Below are 20,213 nucleotides of genomic sequence, written 5' to 3'. Positions count from 1 at the left end.
AGGACAGAAAGCCAGAGCTGGAATCTGAATGTGAAGTCTCCGATTTCACACTCAGTGCTCTTGGTAATAAATGGGAAAAATCTTTTTTCCAGTTTTGAGTCTTGATTTCAGCAAAATGGGCTCCCATAAGCTTCAGTCATCTGGGCCAGGCAAATCCGGGGCTTGGTCCAGAAGATGCCTCTCTCTGTTTTTATGATCAGGAAAATCCTGGTTCAAGTCTTTCCTCTATTTCTCATTATCATCCCTTCTTCTCTCTTCCTTGGGCATCTAGGTCTACTGTTCTCTCCTTCCTTGCTCTCTACCTCCAAACATTACCAGCTGTGTGATGCTGGTCAAGTCACTTGACCTTTCTGAGACTGGTTTCTCACCTATAAAATGGAACTAATAATAACACCACTTGCCTTCCAGGGAAGGGCAAAGATTTGTAATCTTAATGTACTACATAAATATGAGACATTACTGTTAATGTCATTATTGTTATAACCATCACCACTGTTATCGTTCCATCACTTTGAAAGTTTTCTTGGACTGAAAGCAACAAGATCAAAGAGCAATATGCCCTTGAAAGGGACTTAGACATGGAAAAGAGATCTGCAGAAGGGGAAATGTCTTTCATTGTGAAGAAAGCCAAGAGGATGAATAGCAGAAAGTAGCATGGAAAGTATCACAGGAAGGAACAGAGTCATGCTGGTAGCTGTTCATTCTCTGGAAGTGCAAGGGAGAACAAATAGCCTTAAATGCATTACAAGAAGCCAGGATTCTGCCCTGTGTTGAATCCTGAGGAAGGATATGCTGCCATCTTTGCAGCTTCCAAGTGACTCCCAACCTCTCTGGACCTCAGGTGTTTCCTCTGTGAAAAGAAGGAGTCGATCAGGTACTTTCCAGGGTCTTTCTCAATCCTGGTACTCTGTGCTAGAAATACTTTCCAATGTTGACATTCCATGTTCGAAGTCCCCTCCCAACTCTAACATTCCCTATTCTAAGACCCCTCCCAGTCCTGACATCCCCTATTCTAAGGCCCTTCCCACTTCTGAGATTTCCTGTTCTAAGACTCTCCAAGCTTCTGTCTGTCTCAGTTTCCCCGACTGAAAAATGGAGATAATAATATCTACTTCCCAGGGTTTTTATGAAGATAAAGTGAGATGATATTTATAGAGTGTTTTGCAGACCTTAAAGCAGTATATCAACAATGGTCATGATTACTATTATTACTTTCTCATAATTTAAACTTACAGGGAGCAGAATTATTCAGCTTCAAGGAAAGGACACAATATTGGAAATCAGAAACCGTAGGGCTTGCTTCTACATTCTAGTTTTTTTCTGACTCTGACAATAGTTGTTCTACGGCCTCTCCCAGCTATAACAGATCTTTCTCTAGAGTTGGGAAGGGCCTAGAAAACCATATTTTCTTTTTTTTTTCACAGCAAAAAAAATAGAATTTATTATTCTGAGCTAAACCATTTTAATCATAGTCAATGTCATAATAAAATATGCAAGAATAAAGTTATCTATTTCCCAGTGGCAGGTCAGTTACCTGTAGATATTTAGATGACTTAAAAAATGCTATGGTTGTATAAAACAAGTAGATTTTATTATACCTAATAAATATATACTAATAGTAAGGAAGTTATGTTTTTTTAACTAATTAAAAACATAATTAAATTCAAAATTAAAATAACCTGATCATAAAAAAGAATGCCATTTTTAACTCACTGTTAACTTGTGAAAACCATATTTTCAACTCTCTTATTTTTACAAATGGGAAACTGAGGCATAGGGCAGTGATTAAATGACCCCAAGTCCACCTTTCTCAAAAGGACTTTTGCTGCAGAGAAACATCTCCCTCCTAGCCTGGCTATGAAGGCATTTCAGGAAGAACAGTTCTATTTCCCTGTCAATTTTGGTGAAATTCAGTTTTCTTCTAACTATTCCCAGTGATTCAAACTTTTTTCCCCCCCAAGAGCTAGGAGGGCTGAGATCTATAAGTGATCTTGGAGCGCCCTCTGCTGTTCATACTTTGTCATGGCTTTTCCAAATCTTCAATTGAGTTTGGGATTCCCAAGTTGCCTCTTTTTTAAATGAACCTTATAAGATAAGACGAGAGAAGATACAAAAACAGACAATTCAGTTCAATGCATATTAAGAATCAAGTATGGGCAAGGCTTTGGGGATATTCAATACTCAAATGCTCTAATGCATGTTAACCTAGAAATGGAAGTGGGAGTCAAATTTCACTTCCGACTGTAACTAGCTATGTGACCCTAACTTCTCTGTGCCTGTCTCCTCATCTGGAAAACGAGAAGCTTGGATCTGATGTTCTCTAAAATCTCTTCCAGATCTAAATCTGATTCTGTGATCTGTGATCTCAGCAAGGAGGAGATTCCATCCAATGATGTATATTGCAAATACCCATGTGTGCTCATCCCAAGGATCTCTCTTTCACTGGTGATCATATAGATGGTTTGTGAAACTAGCAACTTTTATCCTGGAACCCAAACCTCCTGAGCATATGAATTGTCTCCCTGTCATACCCCAGAGTGAGATTAAAAAACAAGCAAGCCAAAATTGATTTTTTTTTTAATGTCAAGGAGTTTGATATTCTACTAGTATCAACAAGGAAGGACACCCAATATTCTTCCCTCTTGTCTTTACTTACTTTTCTTGTCTTCCTAATTACTCACAAAAGAAAAAAATACATAGATGAAGAATACTTATGATTAATATGCCATATAATTATGTTTAAAAGGGTTTAGTTATAAGTAAGTTTCTTACTGTGTTTTTAGTTAAAAAGTTCATCAGTTTCTGAGAGCTCAAAAATCATCTCTGTGGGGAGGGGTCTGTGGAGGCCCCATGGAGTCTGTTTATTACAAATTCTCTCTCTCTATTATATATATCCTAATATCCTTATATAACTAAAGCAACACTGCATGTGCTAAGTATACACTGCACATGCAGGACCACATAAACAACTTGCTATTGTATGTAGATTGCCACCTGGTATCACTCTTTGCCTCCTGGTAGCACTCTGCTTCAAGAACAACATAGGTCATCATCGCCTCTCGACTTCTCAGGGAAACTGAGAGCCCTTAGGGGAGCTGGGGAGCTGATCCAGACCTTGTCAGCAGGTTCCCTCTGAGCTGAAGGGTCTTATACCTCACCCAAAATTTGCCCACTATCTGTGGCCTTCTACATCCAACCACCAATTATTTTTTGAATGCTGGACATCCCATAGACATCCAAACTAAGTATATCATAGCACAATAGTAACAAGATATTTCAGTATTCTTGTCTCAATTTTGGATAAATGTAACCAAAAAAACCCCCACAAAAACAAAAACAAAACAAAAGAGACATTACAGAATGAAACAAATTACTAGTAAAACTGAAACCAAAAGGTTGTGACATTTTCTAAATGGTACTGCTAAAAATGCATATTTCTCAGAACCATATGAAACTTTTACAAAAATATTGTGAAAAATATAAAAAGATATATATTTCACATATTCTTTGTAGATTGTAATACAATAAAAAATTCTAACCTGTTGAGAAATCACCATTAAACTCAATAAATTCAAAATAAAACTCAGTATCTTCACCTTGTTTAGCTTCCCTATTATTGTCAAGAGCATTATCTATTTTCCCATTCATTCACTTTCAAAACTTCAGTCATCTTCAATTTCTCATTCAGCCCATATTTCTAATCAATCACCAAATATTGTCACATTTCTTGTAATTCAACCCTTTCTCCAAATTCACACGGCCACCATCCTAGAATAGGTCATCACCTCTCATTCGAATAATTGCAGTAGTTTTCTTGCTCATCAGGTCTCTTCCCATTTCAATTCATCCCCCACACAACAGTCACAATACTTTCCTAAAGCATACCTGACTACACAACACATTTATCATCCTCCATCCAATAAATTGCGATGGCTCCCTATTATTTCCAGGATCAAATATAAGATCCTTTTTTAGACCTGATTTGTGATTTATTGTGAGGTTCTTCTGGTCCATTTATACTATATTCTCCTCCACAAACTATATGATCAGAATGGCTCAAATGAGGCCATATGATACAATATCTTGAATATGATACAATATCTTGAATATGATACAATATCTTAAATATGATACAATACCTTAAATATGATACAATATCTTCCATCTCTATGCAACCAAGCCTGAAAATGCTCTACTCTCTAAACATCCCCATTTGGCATTGTTGGTTCCCTCCTGGTTTCAGCTCAAACACCACTTCTTATAAGGGGATTTCCTTAAGGGTTCATAGCATTTTCAAAATACTTCCCTAATATATTATCACAGTTTCCCAGGAAACAAGGTCCTTTGTCTCCTCAACATGGAGAAGTTACATTAAACAAGCAAGCTGATGGAGACCTGCACATTTGTCAGATCTTCTTTACATGTATTAGTTATTTCCCTCAATAGAATAAAAGATCCTTTAAGATGTAGACTTTTTATGGGCATAGAATAGTGCTGGAAACACAGAGAGATTTAATGAATGCTTTTGGGATGAATTAATGGAATAAACATGCAACCTCTAATCATTCAAAGATCAGTCCTAACAGCTCACAGAAGAAAAAAAATGCATAAATGAAGAATGCTTGTGATTAATATGCCATATAATTATGTTTAAAAGGGTTTAGTTATAAATCATGGAATATTAAAGCATCCAATTCATTAAAATAGAGAACCATTCAAAAGGCTTTGGAGAGGTCCCTGATAGGCAGGAATTGACATCAGCATAGATAACAGATATTGAGTGGGAAAAGATGTAGACTGACAATGTCATGAGCCTGAGGAGGAACTAAAGGTCAATCTATTTGCTCCATAGGTATACATGTAATGGCAATATACCCAGAGAGTGACCCCCTAGCATTTTGTTGTCAGGGATTGTGTTTGTACATGGACAAAAGTCACACATGATGAGAAGACATGAGTGAGTCATACTCTACACTGTTAACAAGAGCATTGTTAGAACATTAATGAGTTCACCAAGCTCTTCAAGTAAGCACAGGATTGCCATTTGAGTCCCTGGCTCATTAGCTCTTACTTGGGAAGTTCAGTGATCCCATCTTTCACTGCATTCTGGGATAATTTGTTTGCTGCCCAGCAGAAGGAGCTGAATGCGTACAGATCATTGCCATTATATACCTGATCTAGGGGCACCTGCAGCAAAAATGGTTGATATCTCTATTATATTTCAGAGCTCACAAATCCCCTACCTAGTCAGAGCCCTCTAAAGTACATAGGGAACATTGCACTCTTTTCATTAGATAAATATTTCTGAGTGTCTCCTATGTGCCTCACACCATGCTCTTTCTTTAGGAGAAGAGAAAAAATTTATATAAGATTCAAATCATCTTCTTAAAGCATAAATCTGCCCATATCACTCCTCTGCTCAAGAACATCCCATGACTCCTTATTGCCCTTTTCTTAGGATATAGTTCAGAGTCTAAAAGCTCCCCAGACTGGCTATAACCAACCATTCCAGACATATTATATCACACCCACTTCAATCCATCCTCCATTCCGCAGCCAAAATTATTTCCTTTAAGTCCAGGTTGGTCCATATCTCCCCACCCCTACCGAATATACTGAGGCTCTCTGTATCCTGTAGGATCAAAGGTAAATTGCTTTGTTTGACATTTAAAACCCATTAAAACTCAAGCCCAATCTATCTTTCCAGCATCACTATAAATTGCTTTCCTTCTCACAATCTATGCTCCTCTCTAGATGTTCTTCAATTCTTTGGTCTCAGGACTCCCTTACACTCTGTTTTTTTTTTTTTATATTTGTCTTTTGTTTATTGGAGTTCTATCTATCAATATTAGAAATTAAAACCTCTTAGTATTACCATGAAACTAGTTTTGGCATTTCAGGCCCACTGAGTCACAAGGAATACTAGGGGTCCAAAGCCACACTTGAAGACATATTTTTCTAGCCAAATTCACCTTATTGCTGTTCTTCACACATGGAGTTCCATTAGTGCTTTTGTACAGACTTTCCTCTCAGCTGGGGTTGAACTCTGTATACCTCCATCTCAAAGAACATTTTCTCCAAGATTCAGACCAAACATAACCTTTCAATGAAGATTTTTCTGGTCCCACAGATGTTCATCCTTCTCTTTCCCAAACTTTTATATTCAATCAATATATTTATGTAGTTAATATACACTATGACCATATTCACTATGAAATCTCACACAGGATACACAGACACTGACATTCTTCACTGGCTCACTCACTCCAACCTCCCCTCATACTTGTTGGTCCAAATTCCCTGAGAAGGAGAAACAATGCAAGATTATTCTTAAACTTTCTTAGGGTTCTAGGGGTAACCCTACTGAGAAATAAATATACATTCTCTACTCATCAAGTTAGCTCTTGAGTCGCTGTTGGTGTTCTTCCATTTATATAAAACCAATCATTCACAATTATGACATTTAGATCTTAAACATGACCATTTATTTAGCAATAAGGCAAGTAATAATTATATCAAGTATTCTTATATTAAAGCATACATATAAATAATAAACACATCATAATCCACATAGAAATATAATACATTCTTCCACCAATGACTCAGTATCTATGGGAAAGAGTTAATATATATTCCCAGAACTCTAGGGGGAGGAAATAAGTGATTAAAACCTGTGTATTCAGGATTTTTAACTCTGGATATCAGACTTTGAGGTCACTGGTCCATTCAAGAACATTAGCACTATATAAATATATTTCTTTAATAATGACCCTCCCCCATTCTATTCTCTTTGCTTTTCATTTGGACAAGTTCCATTCTCTTCTACTCTTGAATAGATGAAGCATTTACAAGCTCTTTCAATTTAAAATGGTAGTCGTAGCCTATGGTAGGCTATGACAAGATCTATTACAAAGAAGGAAGTACATTTAATGGGCCAATCAAGATTTGATAGGAAGAGTTCCTAGGCTTTGGTATAACTATAGAAAATTGATCCCTAAAGAGAAACTAGCATTATAAGATATTGGGAGTTAAGGGAGGCTGATGAATGGTAACTTTACTCACACATAGCCAAATAAAGGATTGACATTTCTTTGTTTCATGAATAAATAAAGGCTTTAAATTGGTAATAAGATATCTTTTAGTCTCCTGGATAGATAAAATTGCCCAGCATAGGGAACACAGTGCTTCCTCAGATTTAACTCGGCCTGTACCAATCACCATCGATTATGAGCATCATCTCCATGGGGGAATATATGTTTTTTTGGCACTCAACAGAAACATAAATGGGCCAATACTAATTAGAACTAAAACGACCACCAGGAATATAAATGTGTTTACTTATAGGCTATGAAAATCTATTCTTTTATAACTCACTTATTGGGCCTTGTCATCCAACTAAATTATGCCATCCAACTAAATACCTGGTTTAAGAAGACTTTTTAAGCTTCCTGACTTGAACTTTTAAAAGCTGCTGAGAAAGTATTTCCTCTGATTTTCACTAGTAGTTCCCTTTAATCCAGGGAATTATAAGGCTTCGAAGACTCCATCACATGGGACAATACTACATAGAATCTCCACAAAATAGTTTTAAAGCATGGTTTTTTTTCCTCTCTCAAGATAAAGATGACATTAGAGGCTAACACACTGCTTTTCCTCTCTCAAACTCTAAGTGACATTGAAGGTCAAAAGCTAACAGTGAAGCTCTCATATAATGAGCTCCAGTCTCTTTTTAGCCATTCATTAGCTAAAGCCTTTTTTCAACTGACTGCTCCTGGCTGCCCTTTCTTCATGTACCTCTGACAAAACCAGTTTTCTGGTGGTTGTTGTTGTTGTTATTTTAACCCCTCTTCCTTTTTTTCAGTCTTCAGTCTTCATTTTCTATCACTCATTCATTATTCTCAATGGCTTAATCACAACCTTCTGTTTTCAGAAATTCACCTTTCACCTATGATGTAAAAACTCACCAAATCTCCTTCATTAAATCAAGTCTACTCAATTATCTGATTTCCAATTAGCTATGTGCTTTTTCATTTAGGGGATTTTAATCTCTTAAAGCTTAAAACAGTTACATGCAAATGACCTAATGGATTAGAATGCCCTAAAGTTCCAACCATTCTAAAATCTTTAAAGAAGATTAATAATATGCATCGTAGTAGAATGCATCTCTGGCAACTGTATTTTTTAGTACTCTAAGTTTATCAGTTTCCAATAGATTATAGTTCCTTTTTTTCCCCTTTAAACAATCAAAACTATTAAAATACAAAAGAGATCTAAATGTGGGCCTTTTTATCCAGGCCATCATTTAGCCATTGCTCCTTCTGCAAACAATAACTGTTTTTTCATATGGGTATTTCTAAAAAGAAAAAATCTTTACAGATTTTTAACAGTTTTATTAAATCAAAGGACTTTTCCCTCCCCTTTTAAAATCATTCATTTCTTAAACAGGCAATATTTTACATCCCTTTTACTGGCTGATTTAATTTTTTCTTTAAAAAAAAACCTAAATTTAACTCTTTTAGCACCAAACTGTTATAAAAAGGTAATATAATGGAACAGTATCTTACATGCTGTCCCCCTGATAAAATGTAAGCTCATTTAAGGTAGGGCTGTTTCATTCTTATCTTTGGTCCCCTACTGTGTAGTATAGTGCTTGTTGATCAATCAATCAATAAACCTTTATTAAGTAGCTTTGTGTGTATGTGTGTGTGCATATGCATATACAGTCATACTGAGTCCTTGACCTCAAAAACCTTATGATCCAGCAGAGTAATATGCCCCTAAATACCCACTTTAAACATTATTATTTGGCAATACCTTGGAGAGCTTTTATTTATTAAGTGCCCTAGTTGTAGGTGCTTTATAAATGCTCACTGATGGATTGATTAGAATCCTTGTGTCCTTTTAAAGGTTTATTCAACTGTCACCATTTAGAAAGAACTTGCTTCTTTCCCTGGTTATTATTGTTGTCTTTCTCTGAAAATTATTTTCTACTTAATTATTTTCACCCTGAGTAGAAAGCAAATGCCTCAAAGGAAAGATATGTTTTTGATTTGGGTAAATTATGGGTATGAGGATAAAATGAAATAATATTTATGAAATGCTTTGCAAACCCCCATTGGTTTTTTCAGTCATGTCTAACTCTGTGTGACCCCATTTGGGTTTTCTTAGCAAAGATACTGGATTGGCTGGTTTGCCATTTTTTTCTCCAGATCATTTTGCAGATGAGGAAACTGAGGCAAACAGGGTTAAGTGACTTGCCCAGGATCACATAGCTAGAAAGTATCTGAGGCATGATTTGAACTCAGGAAGATCTTTTTCTGATTCCAAGTGCTCTATCCACTTCATTGTCTAGCTGCCTCTCTAAGAGGTATATAAATGACAAGTATTATTATTGTTACTGTCATTATTGTTATTGTTATTATCATTAGGTAGAAGTAAAGATATTCATTTTCCACCAATAACCATTTTGGAATTCTGAGGCAAGAGGAAACATCTTTAACACATATCAGAGTTGGAACCTTTTTTGTTCAAAAGGGGAAAATAAGTAATCCATCTGAAGAGAGAGCTGACATCCCAATACCCCAGTCTGATTGACAATATGGAGGACTGCAGCACCCCACTCCCAACTCTAGCTCTTTTGAGGTTTCAATCAGCTCTAGAGAATATCCCATAATAAACTTCTTTGAGAAGAAGCTTTATGATTTTTTTTCCTTTTTATTCATAAGTATGGACACTGAGTTACCACATAATGATTTGGATTGATTTTTTTTTTTCTGCCAAAGAGGAGAGAGTCCTGGATTTGGATTTCAGGGAATCTGGGTTTGAATCCTGACTTCAACATGCATTAGCTATGGGGTCATGGGAAAGTCATTTAATCTTTCTTGATTTCAGATTCCTTAAGAGTAAAATAAAAATCTTGAAATCAATAAGTTCTAAGGTCCTTTTAGCTCAAAATATATGATCTTAAGAATGGTAGGAATTGAAATGGTTGGGAGAAACTGATCAAGTTTTCTCATTTAAAACTCTTATAATGACATAGGAATCATTCAAATTGGTGCAATGAGTGACCCTTACTTAGGTAATTATCTCCATGCTTTGCACACAGTAGGCACTTAATACATACTTGAATAAGACTTGGACCCTGACTCCAGAAAATGTATAATTTAATGAGGTGGGTAAAAATGAAGTGATTTGTCAATGTTGCAAAGCTAATAAAATCACACCAAATTGATGTGGATTCTTGGCAACAGGGCAAAATAATTGTTACTTGAATCAAATATCTTCTAAAAAATTAGAGACATTAATTCAAGTCCTTTCAAGGAAAATATGCACCAATCAAATCATCATCAAACCTTTTTGGTCCAAGGTAATTCATTTATCAATTCTTTCTATAGCCACATCAATGAACCAACTACAAAGTATTTAAAATACAATGCAATGCAGTGGGGTACAAACTATATAACCACACAACATTTAGGAGGATGCAATGGTTGGAGTAGAAGGCTTAGAACTAAGACTGAGTCTTAATTGTGTTACTCTAAGAGTTAATTGTGTTACTCTGAGGAAGATTTAACCTAAGCTTCCTCATCTTTTAAATGGAAATAATAATAGTAGTAGCTAACTCCTGGAGGAGTTATAAGATGTGTTATGATATGTAAAATTGTGTGTGTGTATACAGTCATACTAAGAGTCCTTGATCTTAGAAAGCTTATATGAATATATTCCTGCATATGGGTACCTTGGAGAGCTGCCAGACTGTAGGAGATGAGAAGAACTTTAAGGATAACTAGGAAAAGCTTGAAGTTGTGAGGCTGAGCATCTAAGAGAAGATACACGAGATTGGCAACAACGTGGACCAAACATAGACAATTGGACATACTGGGTGATGATCAAGGGAAGAAAGAATACAGTAAGAGAGAAGCAAATAATTTATAGATATTTAGAGGTGGAAGATATCTCAGGGATCAATCAATCCAATCTCAAGACAAGAAAACTGTGTCCTCTAGAGATAAAATAATTTATCCAGAGTTCCATGGGTAACTAGTTAAAGAGAAAGTCAGTGTAAGAGAGGCAACATAGTGGAAAAAGGAATGCCAGAATGGAAAATACTGAATTTGGAATCAGAGGACTTCTCTTCAAATAGTGACTCTTCCATTCTACCTGTGTTATCTCGGGCAAGAACTTCCCCTCTGAAGTATTCATGGGGAAGTTAGACTAGATGGCTATTGATTCCTTTCCAGATCCAAGTCTAACAATCCCATAAATAGTTTTGACTATTAAAAAAGCACACACAGTAGGCTCCATGAGAAGGATTCCACTTCACCCAGAAAGGAGTTCTGCGCCTTGCTATAAGGGTACAGAGGGGTTTTTTAGAACAAAGTTAAATGTTCTTACTGTATTATAAGAAGTTTTGGCATCAATTTGAGCAAATTATTTTATTCCTTTTCCTTTTCATCCCCCAGCAGGTGTTTTCCACCCCCACAGTCTCACTAGCATCTGAACAGCCTTTGTTTCATGTCTGTTTGCCCTAGTTGCTTTAGTCCAGGATTAAGGAGGAAAAAGTAAGATAGGAGAGACAAAACCTGGGTCCTGTATCCCATCTGAATGTTGGATAGAGTTTCCAGGGCAACATGACATGTAATGAATGATCTGTGATTTCAATCAGGACTTTACATAGGATTATAGGATTTAAAACTGGAGGGACCCCTAGGGATTGTCTCATTCAACCCTCTCATTTTACAGGCTTGTTTATTCACTATTTACTGGCAGCAGTGACAGGAACAGGAGAGATCTTCAAACCTCCAAAGGGGTCAAACCCCAGAATTGCTTAATCAGGTTCATCAACCTTAGAGCCAGCTGCTCCATGTAAGTTTCCAAGTTTCTCTGCAGGTGTTCTACATGCCACTCCCTTCTTCATCTCAAAGTTAGTATACCAATCCTGCGCTGTCTCCCTTTCCCATTTATAAAGGGGAAGCATGTGCTTTTCTAGAGTTTCAAGGGAATAAGGTCTTAAGACCTGCAGGCAGCTGCTGCTGGGAAGAATAATGACAAAAACAATGATAATAACTCTTTCAACGTCCAACCCATTGCCATTTTATGACAGAGAGAACAAGGCTCCCATGATGAAATAGGGGAATACCAATCATCTTGATATCAAAAAGGGACTTTGTGTGCCCTGGAAGAAACCCTGAAATATCTGCCAACTGAATCCACCAACTCCAGCATATCAGGGAATGGGATCAGGACCCTGGACAAGGACGATCCAAGATTTCTACAAAAGCGTAAGATGGTTCTAGTTAAAGCTACCTTCATAATTAGTTTGATAGCTGAGCTCCTTAGTGTTCTGGGGTCATAAGAAAGAAAAAAATAAAACAAAACGATAAATCAACAATACCAAGATACTGTCTCCTGGGACTGTTATAGTAATGAGGTTACTCATCACTAAAGTGCACTGCAGATTTAAATGCTTTCATTACAAATACTATATAAGTAATAAAACTAGAAACAATAAGGAAGAATTTGATCCTGCCTTTTTTGTCAGTGAAGCTCTCATCTTCAAGTCCCATCATGGCATATTTCTGACAAGTCCAGGGCAATTATAAGAAATAATTTATGAAATTAGGGAGTTACTTAAGGTGAAAAAGGGAAAATATTTTTATTAAAGCTTTTTATTTTCAAAACATATGCATGGATAATTTTTAACATTCATCCTTGCAAAACCTTGTTACAATTTTTTCTCCTCCTCTTCCCCTCACCTCCTAGCCTAGATGGCAAATAATCTAATATATGTTAAACATATGTAATTCTTATATACATATTTCCACAATTATTCTGCACAAGAAAAACCAGATCAAAAGGGAAAAAAAATGAGAAAGAAAACAAAATGCAAGCAAACTACAACAAAAGAGTGAAAATACTAAATTTTGTTCCACACTCAGCCCCCACAGTCTTCTCTCTGGGTGCAGATGGCTCTCTTCATCACAAGATCATTGGGACTGGCCTGAATCACCTCATTGTTGAAAAGAGCCATGTCCATCAGAATTGACCATTGTATAATCTTCCTGTTGCTTGTATAATGTTCTCCTGGTTCTACTCACTTCCCTCAGTATCAGTTTATTTAAATCTCTCCAGGCCACTTTGAAATTATCCCTTCATATAGATCATTTCTTGTTGAACAATAATATTCCATAACATTCATATACCATAACTGATGGGCATCCACTCAGTTTCCAGTTCCTTGCCACTCCAAAAACAGCTGCTATAAACACTTTTGTACATGTGGGTCCTTTCCCCTCCTTTAAGATCTCTTTGGGATACAGGCTCAGTAGAGACACTGTTGGATCAAAAGGCATGCATAGTTTGATAACCCTTTGGGCATAGTTCCATATTAGTTGGAACAGTTCACAACTCCATCAACAATGGATTAGCGTTCCGGTTTGCCCACATCACTTCCAGAATTCATCATTATCTTTCCTTGTCATCTTAGCCAGTCTGAGAGGTATATGGTGGGTTTTTTGCATTTTTTTTTTGATCAATAGTGATTTAGAGCATTTTTTCATATGATTAGAAATGGCTTTAATTTCTTCATCTGAAAATTGTCTATTCATATCCTTTGACCATTTATCAATTGGAGAATGGCTTATATTCTTATAAAATTGAGTCAATTCTGTATATATTTTAGAAAGGAGGCCTTTATCAGAATCTTTGCAAGTAAACATTTGCCCAATTTGTTTCTTCCCCTCTAATCTCATCTGCATTAATTTTGTTTGTACAAGACCTTTTTAACTTAACATAATCAAAATTATGCATTTTGCATTCCATAATGCACTCTAGTTCTCCTTTGGCCACAAATTAAGGAGAGAAAACATTGAAGAAGCTCAGATCATTTCAAATCTCCACTTAAAACTTAGCCCTTAACAAATATTTATTGACTGACTGTTGGAGATTAGATTTTGGATAACAAAAGCAATACCACTATCCAATTTTCAGAAGGAGAAGGCTGGAATTATGAATAGAGACTTATCAATTCTATGGGATGAGACATAAAACAAACCAACTGGACCAAACCAATATAATTCATAAACCCTAACCTCTCTCCTGATCTCTAGTTTCACATCTACAATTGCCTATTATATATTTTAACTGGATACTTTGTAGACATTTTAAATTCTATATTCTGAAAACTGATCTCATCTTTTCTTTCTAACTTTCCCTTCTTCCTAACTTCCCCATTTCTGTCAAGGATACCATCATCCTTCTAGTCATCCAGGCATACAATCATCCTTGACTCCTCTTCCTATTTTGCCTCTCAAATTTAATCAACTATCAAGTATTGCCAATTATATTTTTATAACTTATAGGCCACCTTGCTCCGTACACTAGCATCTCCCAGTCTAGGTTTTCATAACTTTCCCCCTGAATTATTTCAGTGGGATGCTGATTGGTCTCTGCCGCAAGTCTCTCCCCACTTCAACCTTCACTCAAATGTCAAACTGATCTAACTAAAATGTAGTTATGATCATGTCACCCCTCTATAAAACAAAACAAAACAAAACACTGGCTCTTTGTCATCTGTAGGTCTGAATAGAAAAATCTTCTCTTTTGGCTTTTACAGACCTTAATCATTCCTTCCTATATTTCCACTCTTTTTATGCCTTACTCCCTTTCCATAAACTCTATGATCCAGTAATAATAGATACCTATCAATAGGTACACAACACTCCATAAATTGACTCAGAGCATTTCTCAGAGCTGTCTCCCCTAACTATAATTTTCTCCCTCTTCATCTTTGCCTCTTGGATTCTTTTAACTTTTAGTATGTTTCCTTTTAGCATATTTACTAAGATAGTTTCCCTAGCTCCTTTTAGTTCTTTTTACTTTTAGTATATTTACTAAAATAGTTTCCCTAGCTCCCTTAAGTCCTAGTTGGAGTTCTTCCTCCTTTAAGAAACCTTTCCCTTTCCCCCTTAACCTTATTGTTTTCATTCTGAGATTATCTCTGATTAATCCTATATGTACCCTCTTTGTACACAGATATTTACATTTTGTCTCCTCCATTAGACTGTGAATTACTTAAAAGCAGGAACTGGTTTCTCTTTTTTAAAACTTTCTTTATATCTCTAGAGTTTAGCACAGTACCTGGAACATAGTGAATATTTCATAAATGCTTGCTGAGTTGACTTGATTTAAAAAAAAAAAAGGTATCGTTTTTTGACTCTCATGAACAAATGCAATCTCCCACGATATTTGAGAGAGAATATAAAAACATTTCAGGGGTTACAGACAATATTACATACAGTGATCAATGACATAGGAAACATTCTAGAAAGTGTGGGGAATAGTTAAGGTGAAGACAGTACTTACAGTAATATATGAATTCTTTTTCTGTATTTTATTTTCATTATTTCTGTGTTTCCCCTATGACCTGTATAATATGTGCAGGTTCATATCTCCTTGAGCCTTGGCCAGCTAGAAACATATTTACTTAACCTGAGCTGATGACATTTATTGGTATTTGACATTTCGATATTTAGTCTATTAGCTGGACCACTATCTGCTTGATTAAGCCCGAAGGCCTGACTTTCTGTTTCCCTGAAATCATTTCAGGGATTTCAGGGAAACAGAAACCTTCCATTCCGATCTCCCCAAATAGCAACAACCAATTAGATGCCTCCCCCTCCCCTTCTCAATGCTCTCTTACTTGTGATGTAATTTCTTGTATAAAAGCTATGTATCTTTACTACTTCTTTAGCCCTCCTACCACGAGCTTTCTCTTTCTTATCTCGTTACGGGACAGCTCATCCTCTGGAGGTTTTCAATAAACAACTTTTCTGCCTTCTACTGAGTGATCTCTGAGTAGTCATTTTGGGTAAGGGTCTTCTACATTCCTCACAAAAGGAAGGTGGAGTTATCTAGGAATAAAGACAGCTGTCAAATACTGTGATGGCTGAAAGGACTTTGAGAAGTTATTGAAGATTTGTGCAAAAGCACTGGAAAATTGCATTAATATCCAGCTAGCACATGCATAAAAACCTTGAATGATGCATTGCCCAATAAAAGCAACAACAAAAATTATGTGAAATGGAATATAAAAGGATTCCAAATATTTGGAAAATGAAAGCATATCAGATATTCTACATTCCCTTAATCAGCAACTGAAATGCAATATAAAGGGTTGGAGAAGGGTAAAGCACAAAACAAACAATTCACTATTAATTAAACACTTTTCTACAGTCTTGAAAATAAGAACCAATTATTTACATTGTATTTTGTATTTTGAGATTTAAAAAGCACTTTACTTACTCTTCTATTCTTACAACTTTATGGTGTAGGAGCTATTGTATCCATTTTACATCTGTAAAACTAACTGAGGGTCTTGAAGACAGAAAAGTAGGGTAGAGTTTGTAGTTTAGCTGTAGTATGCATGCTTAATTGCTTTATGAATATCAATGATGGCTAAGATTTCTTCAATTCTAGAGTACATATTTAGCACTTAAACTCATGAAGATTGCTGAGTGGTCCACAAATAGCAACAAGCAGCATCTGGTTTTAAAGAATAACATAGGAAAAGTTGGCAATAATCTCATCAGATAAATAGGAACTGGAAAAAGATATCAGTTAGTTATATATGGAGAGTGGGATGACAGACAAGAAAGACACCATTTTATAGAACTTTATAAAGCAAAACACTTTATAAACATCACATAAATGATCTTCACAACAACCCTGTAAATAGATGCTATTATTATCTCCATTTTACAGATGAGGAAACTGAGGCAGAGGCCTCAGGATCTAGGATCTAGTCCTGACTAACTAGCTTTTTGACTATGGATCAACCATTTTGAAATTTAGAATTCCCATTTCCTTATATGCACAAGAGAAGAGTTGAACAATATGGTGTCTAAGATCTCAGTTAGCTCTGCACAGAGGTTTTCTAAAATGATAAAGATTTATATCATCAAAATGTTTTGTGGGGGCAAAGTGTGTACATATTTTGAAATTTAATCTGCATTAACAATACTTTTTTATATCTAGACAAACAACAAAAATAACAAAGAAATCCTGTTTTTGTAACCTTTGTCAATTTCCTAGGTATATATGATAACTCTGAAAATTTAACAATCAGCTCTTTCAAGATGGTTAAATTTGACCCCAGCATACTCCTGCATCTGATATTTTGTGTTCCAAGGTCTCTCTCAGCCCTACTAATGTTTGTTCCAAGGCTTCTTTCACCTTTGAAATTCTCTGTTCTAAGGATTTTCTAGCTCTGACATTCTCTATTTCAAGAGCCTTTCTAATTCTGATACTTTATTTATGTGCTGAAGTCCTTCTCAGAGCTACTATGGTCCCCTAAAGTTTTAAAATCTCAATTTCCATCCTCATTCTCCACCTGTTTCTTTCCTTCTGTTCTCCCTTTTGCTCCTCCCTCCATCCGGCCTGTTTCTCTGGGCGAGGAGTTAATTGGGTCCAGGTGCTCTTCCTCGTCATGACCTGGGGTGATACTGGCTTGGAGACTATCAGATTGGGTTGGATTATGTTGGATTTTTCTCCCATATGTAATCTGAGAATCTGGCTTGAATAGATCCTGCTCCCCAGGGCAGATTATGTTGGTGAATATGTAGTTGGCAGGGGAGTGAATAAGAATCACAAACCCAGAGAGCAAGGTGAGAAGGGAGGAGTGACTTCACTTCTCTGGTCCCAATATGTTATAAAACGGCTTGTTTTTGAATAGACTTAGGAAATACAGCTAGTAAATGTTCTTCATCATGTCCACATAGAATCAAAGTGTGTCAGAGTCAGAACATTGTCAGACAATCAATCAGTCAGCAAACTTTTATTAAGTGCGCCGGGCACATAGGAAGCACTTAAAAAATAGTTGTTGACTGACTATGTGATAGATACTGAACTAAGTGTTGGGGATGGAAAGAAAAGCAAAAACAAGTATCAAAAATATACATTCTACTAGAGGAGACAACATATTAAAAAATGGTAGTTTCAAGCAACTGGGTAGTACAGTGGATAGCTAGAACACCAGGCCTGAGGTCAGGAAAACCCAAGTTCAAATCTGGCTTTAAACACTTACTAGCTGTGTGATCCTGAGGAAGTCACTTAACCCTATCTGCCTTAGTTTTTTTCATCTGTAAAAAGAATTGGAGAAGGGAAATGACAGACCATTCCAGTACCTCTGCCAAGGAGACCCCCAAATGGGATCATAAAGAGCCTGAAATCACAAAGATTGAACAAGAAGATTCAAGTTATACGTTTACAGAATAGAAGGGAGATCATCTCAAAAGAACAGGAGCAGGGAAAGACTGAGAAAGGCTCTTCATAGAAAGTAGGATCTGAACTGAAGCTTGAAGGAAGTCACTGTGTAAGGAAGAGGCTGAAGAGAGTGGACAGAACAATGCAGGCATGGGAAAGAGCCAATGCAAAGGCATGGAGGTGAGAGATGGAAAGTCCTGCCAAGGATTAATGTTGGTAGATCACAGTATTCCTGGAGGAGAGTTCATTGAACTCCATCACCTCCCTATTATCTCCTGAATCAAGCAACCTTGCTGTTCCTCACATAAGATCCTCTATCTTAAGATTCCAGGCATTTTCATTGGCTGCTCCCCGAGTATGGGATGCTCTATCTCCCTATCTCTGCCTCTTGGCCTCCTTCGCTCCCTTCAGGTCCCTGCTGTAACATTTCCTTCTACAAAAAGCCTTTCCTGTCCCCTTAATTCTACTATTTCCTTCTGTCAACTGATCCTGTGTGGAGTTTGTTGGTACATAAATGTCTGTATACTGTCCACTCTTTTGGACTGAGCTCCTTGACAGCAGAGACTTTTTGGCCTTTTGGGGGAATTAGAGCCTGGCATTTAATAGAAAATTAATAAAAGCTTGTTGACTGGCTGAGTGACCTTGGGCAAGACACTTAACCTGTCTCTCAAATTATGCAGTTGAAGTATGGAGTATGGCCAGGAATTATGCCAAGCGGTTTACAATTATTGTTTCTTTTGATTCTCACAATAATGAGGTAGTGCTATTTTTTATGAAGAAACTAGGGCAGACAAAGGTTAAATGATTCATCCAGTTAGTAAATGTCTAAAGAAATATTTGTGCTCAGGTCTTCCTGACTCAATATCCACTTCACTACTGGCTGTCTACCTGTAATAAAATATGTGTAAAGTGTTTTGAAAACTTTTTTCAAACCTTAAAACATTAATGCTGGTTATTCTTATTTTCTCCTTTACTTCCTCCTCCTCCTATTTTCCCTCTTCCTTCATTCTCCTCCTCTTCCTCCTCTTTTTCCTTCCACTAATCTTCCTTCTCCTGTACCTCCTTTTTTCCCTCTCCTCTTTCTTCTTTCTGTTCATCTTCTTTTTCCTTTTCCTCCTCCTTTCTTCTTTCTGCTCATCTTCCTCCTGTTTTCCTTATTGTTCCTCCTTTCTTCTTCTCCTCTTTTCTTCTTCATTCTTCTCCTCTTACTCCTTTTTTCCTTCTCTTTCTTCCTTCTCATCTTCCTCCTCTTTTTCTCTTCCCCCTCCTTTTCCTCCTCTTCTTTTTTCCTCCTCCTTTCTTCCTCCTTTTCTTTCTTCTTCTTTCTTATCTTCCTCCTCTTCTCTTCTTCCTTTCTTCTTCTTCTGCTCCTCCTGGATTTTAGTCCAGATCCCTCTGAGTTCACGTCCCCTTTCCCTCAGCTCTTTAAGACTACTGTAAAGCAGACGAGAGGCTTTGCTCCATTGATTCTGTCCTGTTACTCGGCGCCCTCTGCTGGTCATGACTCCTCCCCACACCCTTCCTCATTTGCCTCTTTGGCCCCACGCCTGCGCAGAAGTGGGCTCTTCTGGCTAGCTTCTCCGCCCCACTCCTCTGGCCGGAGGCGTGGCTTGTTGGTTTTCCGTCACACCCGCTTCCTGCATGGATCCGCGTGCCACGTGACTACGTTTCAGGCGCACAAGATGGCGGCGCCCAGGCAGACAGCGTGAACGCTTTGCCGGGAGAGCCTTGTCCCGATCTGGTCCTCTTCAGTCGCAGAAACGCGCAGCCTTTCGCCATGTCGCGACTTATCGTCAAGAATCTGCCGAGCGGGGTGAGCACAACCCTAGGGGAAGTCTTTAGAGGCCGTGGGAGGTTCTGGGGTGCGGGGAGAGGTTCCCCCTTGGACCCGGCGCTCACTTGCCGTGGTGGCTGCGCTGTCCGTCTCTGTCCGGGACTTCCCAGGCCCCCCA

The 20,213-nt window shown here is 37.2% G+C and overlaps 1 protein-coding gene across 3 annotated transcripts in view; it reads left to right on the top strand.

Moving 5' to 3' along the window:
- The first annotated feature begins 19,899 nt into the window (after positions 1-19,899).
- Positions 19,900-20,213, top strand: part of RBM19 (RNA binding motif protein 19) — a 160,117-nt gene continuing 159,803 nt past the window's right edge. For all 3 annotated transcript variants that reach the window (XM_031948650.1, XM_031948648.1, XM_031948649.1), the window contains exon 1: positions 19,900-20,074. In XM_031948650.1, the coding sequence (XP_031804510.1) occupies positions 20,039-20,074 (36 nt within the window). In that variant the 5' untranslated portion in view covers positions 19,900-20,038. The remainder of the gene's footprint in view (positions 20,075-20,213) is intronic.

The sequence above is a fragment of the Sarcophilus harrisii genome, chromosome 1 (assembly GCF_902635505.1).
Source record: "Sarcophilus harrisii chromosome 1, mSarHar1.11, whole genome shotgun sequence".
NCBI classification, from domain to species: Eukaryota; Metazoa; Chordata; class Mammalia; order Dasyuromorphia; family Dasyuridae; genus Sarcophilus; species Sarcophilus harrisii.
The sequence above is the reverse complement of the archived record's forward strand: the minus strand, read 5'-3'. Positions and strand labels throughout refer to the sequence as shown.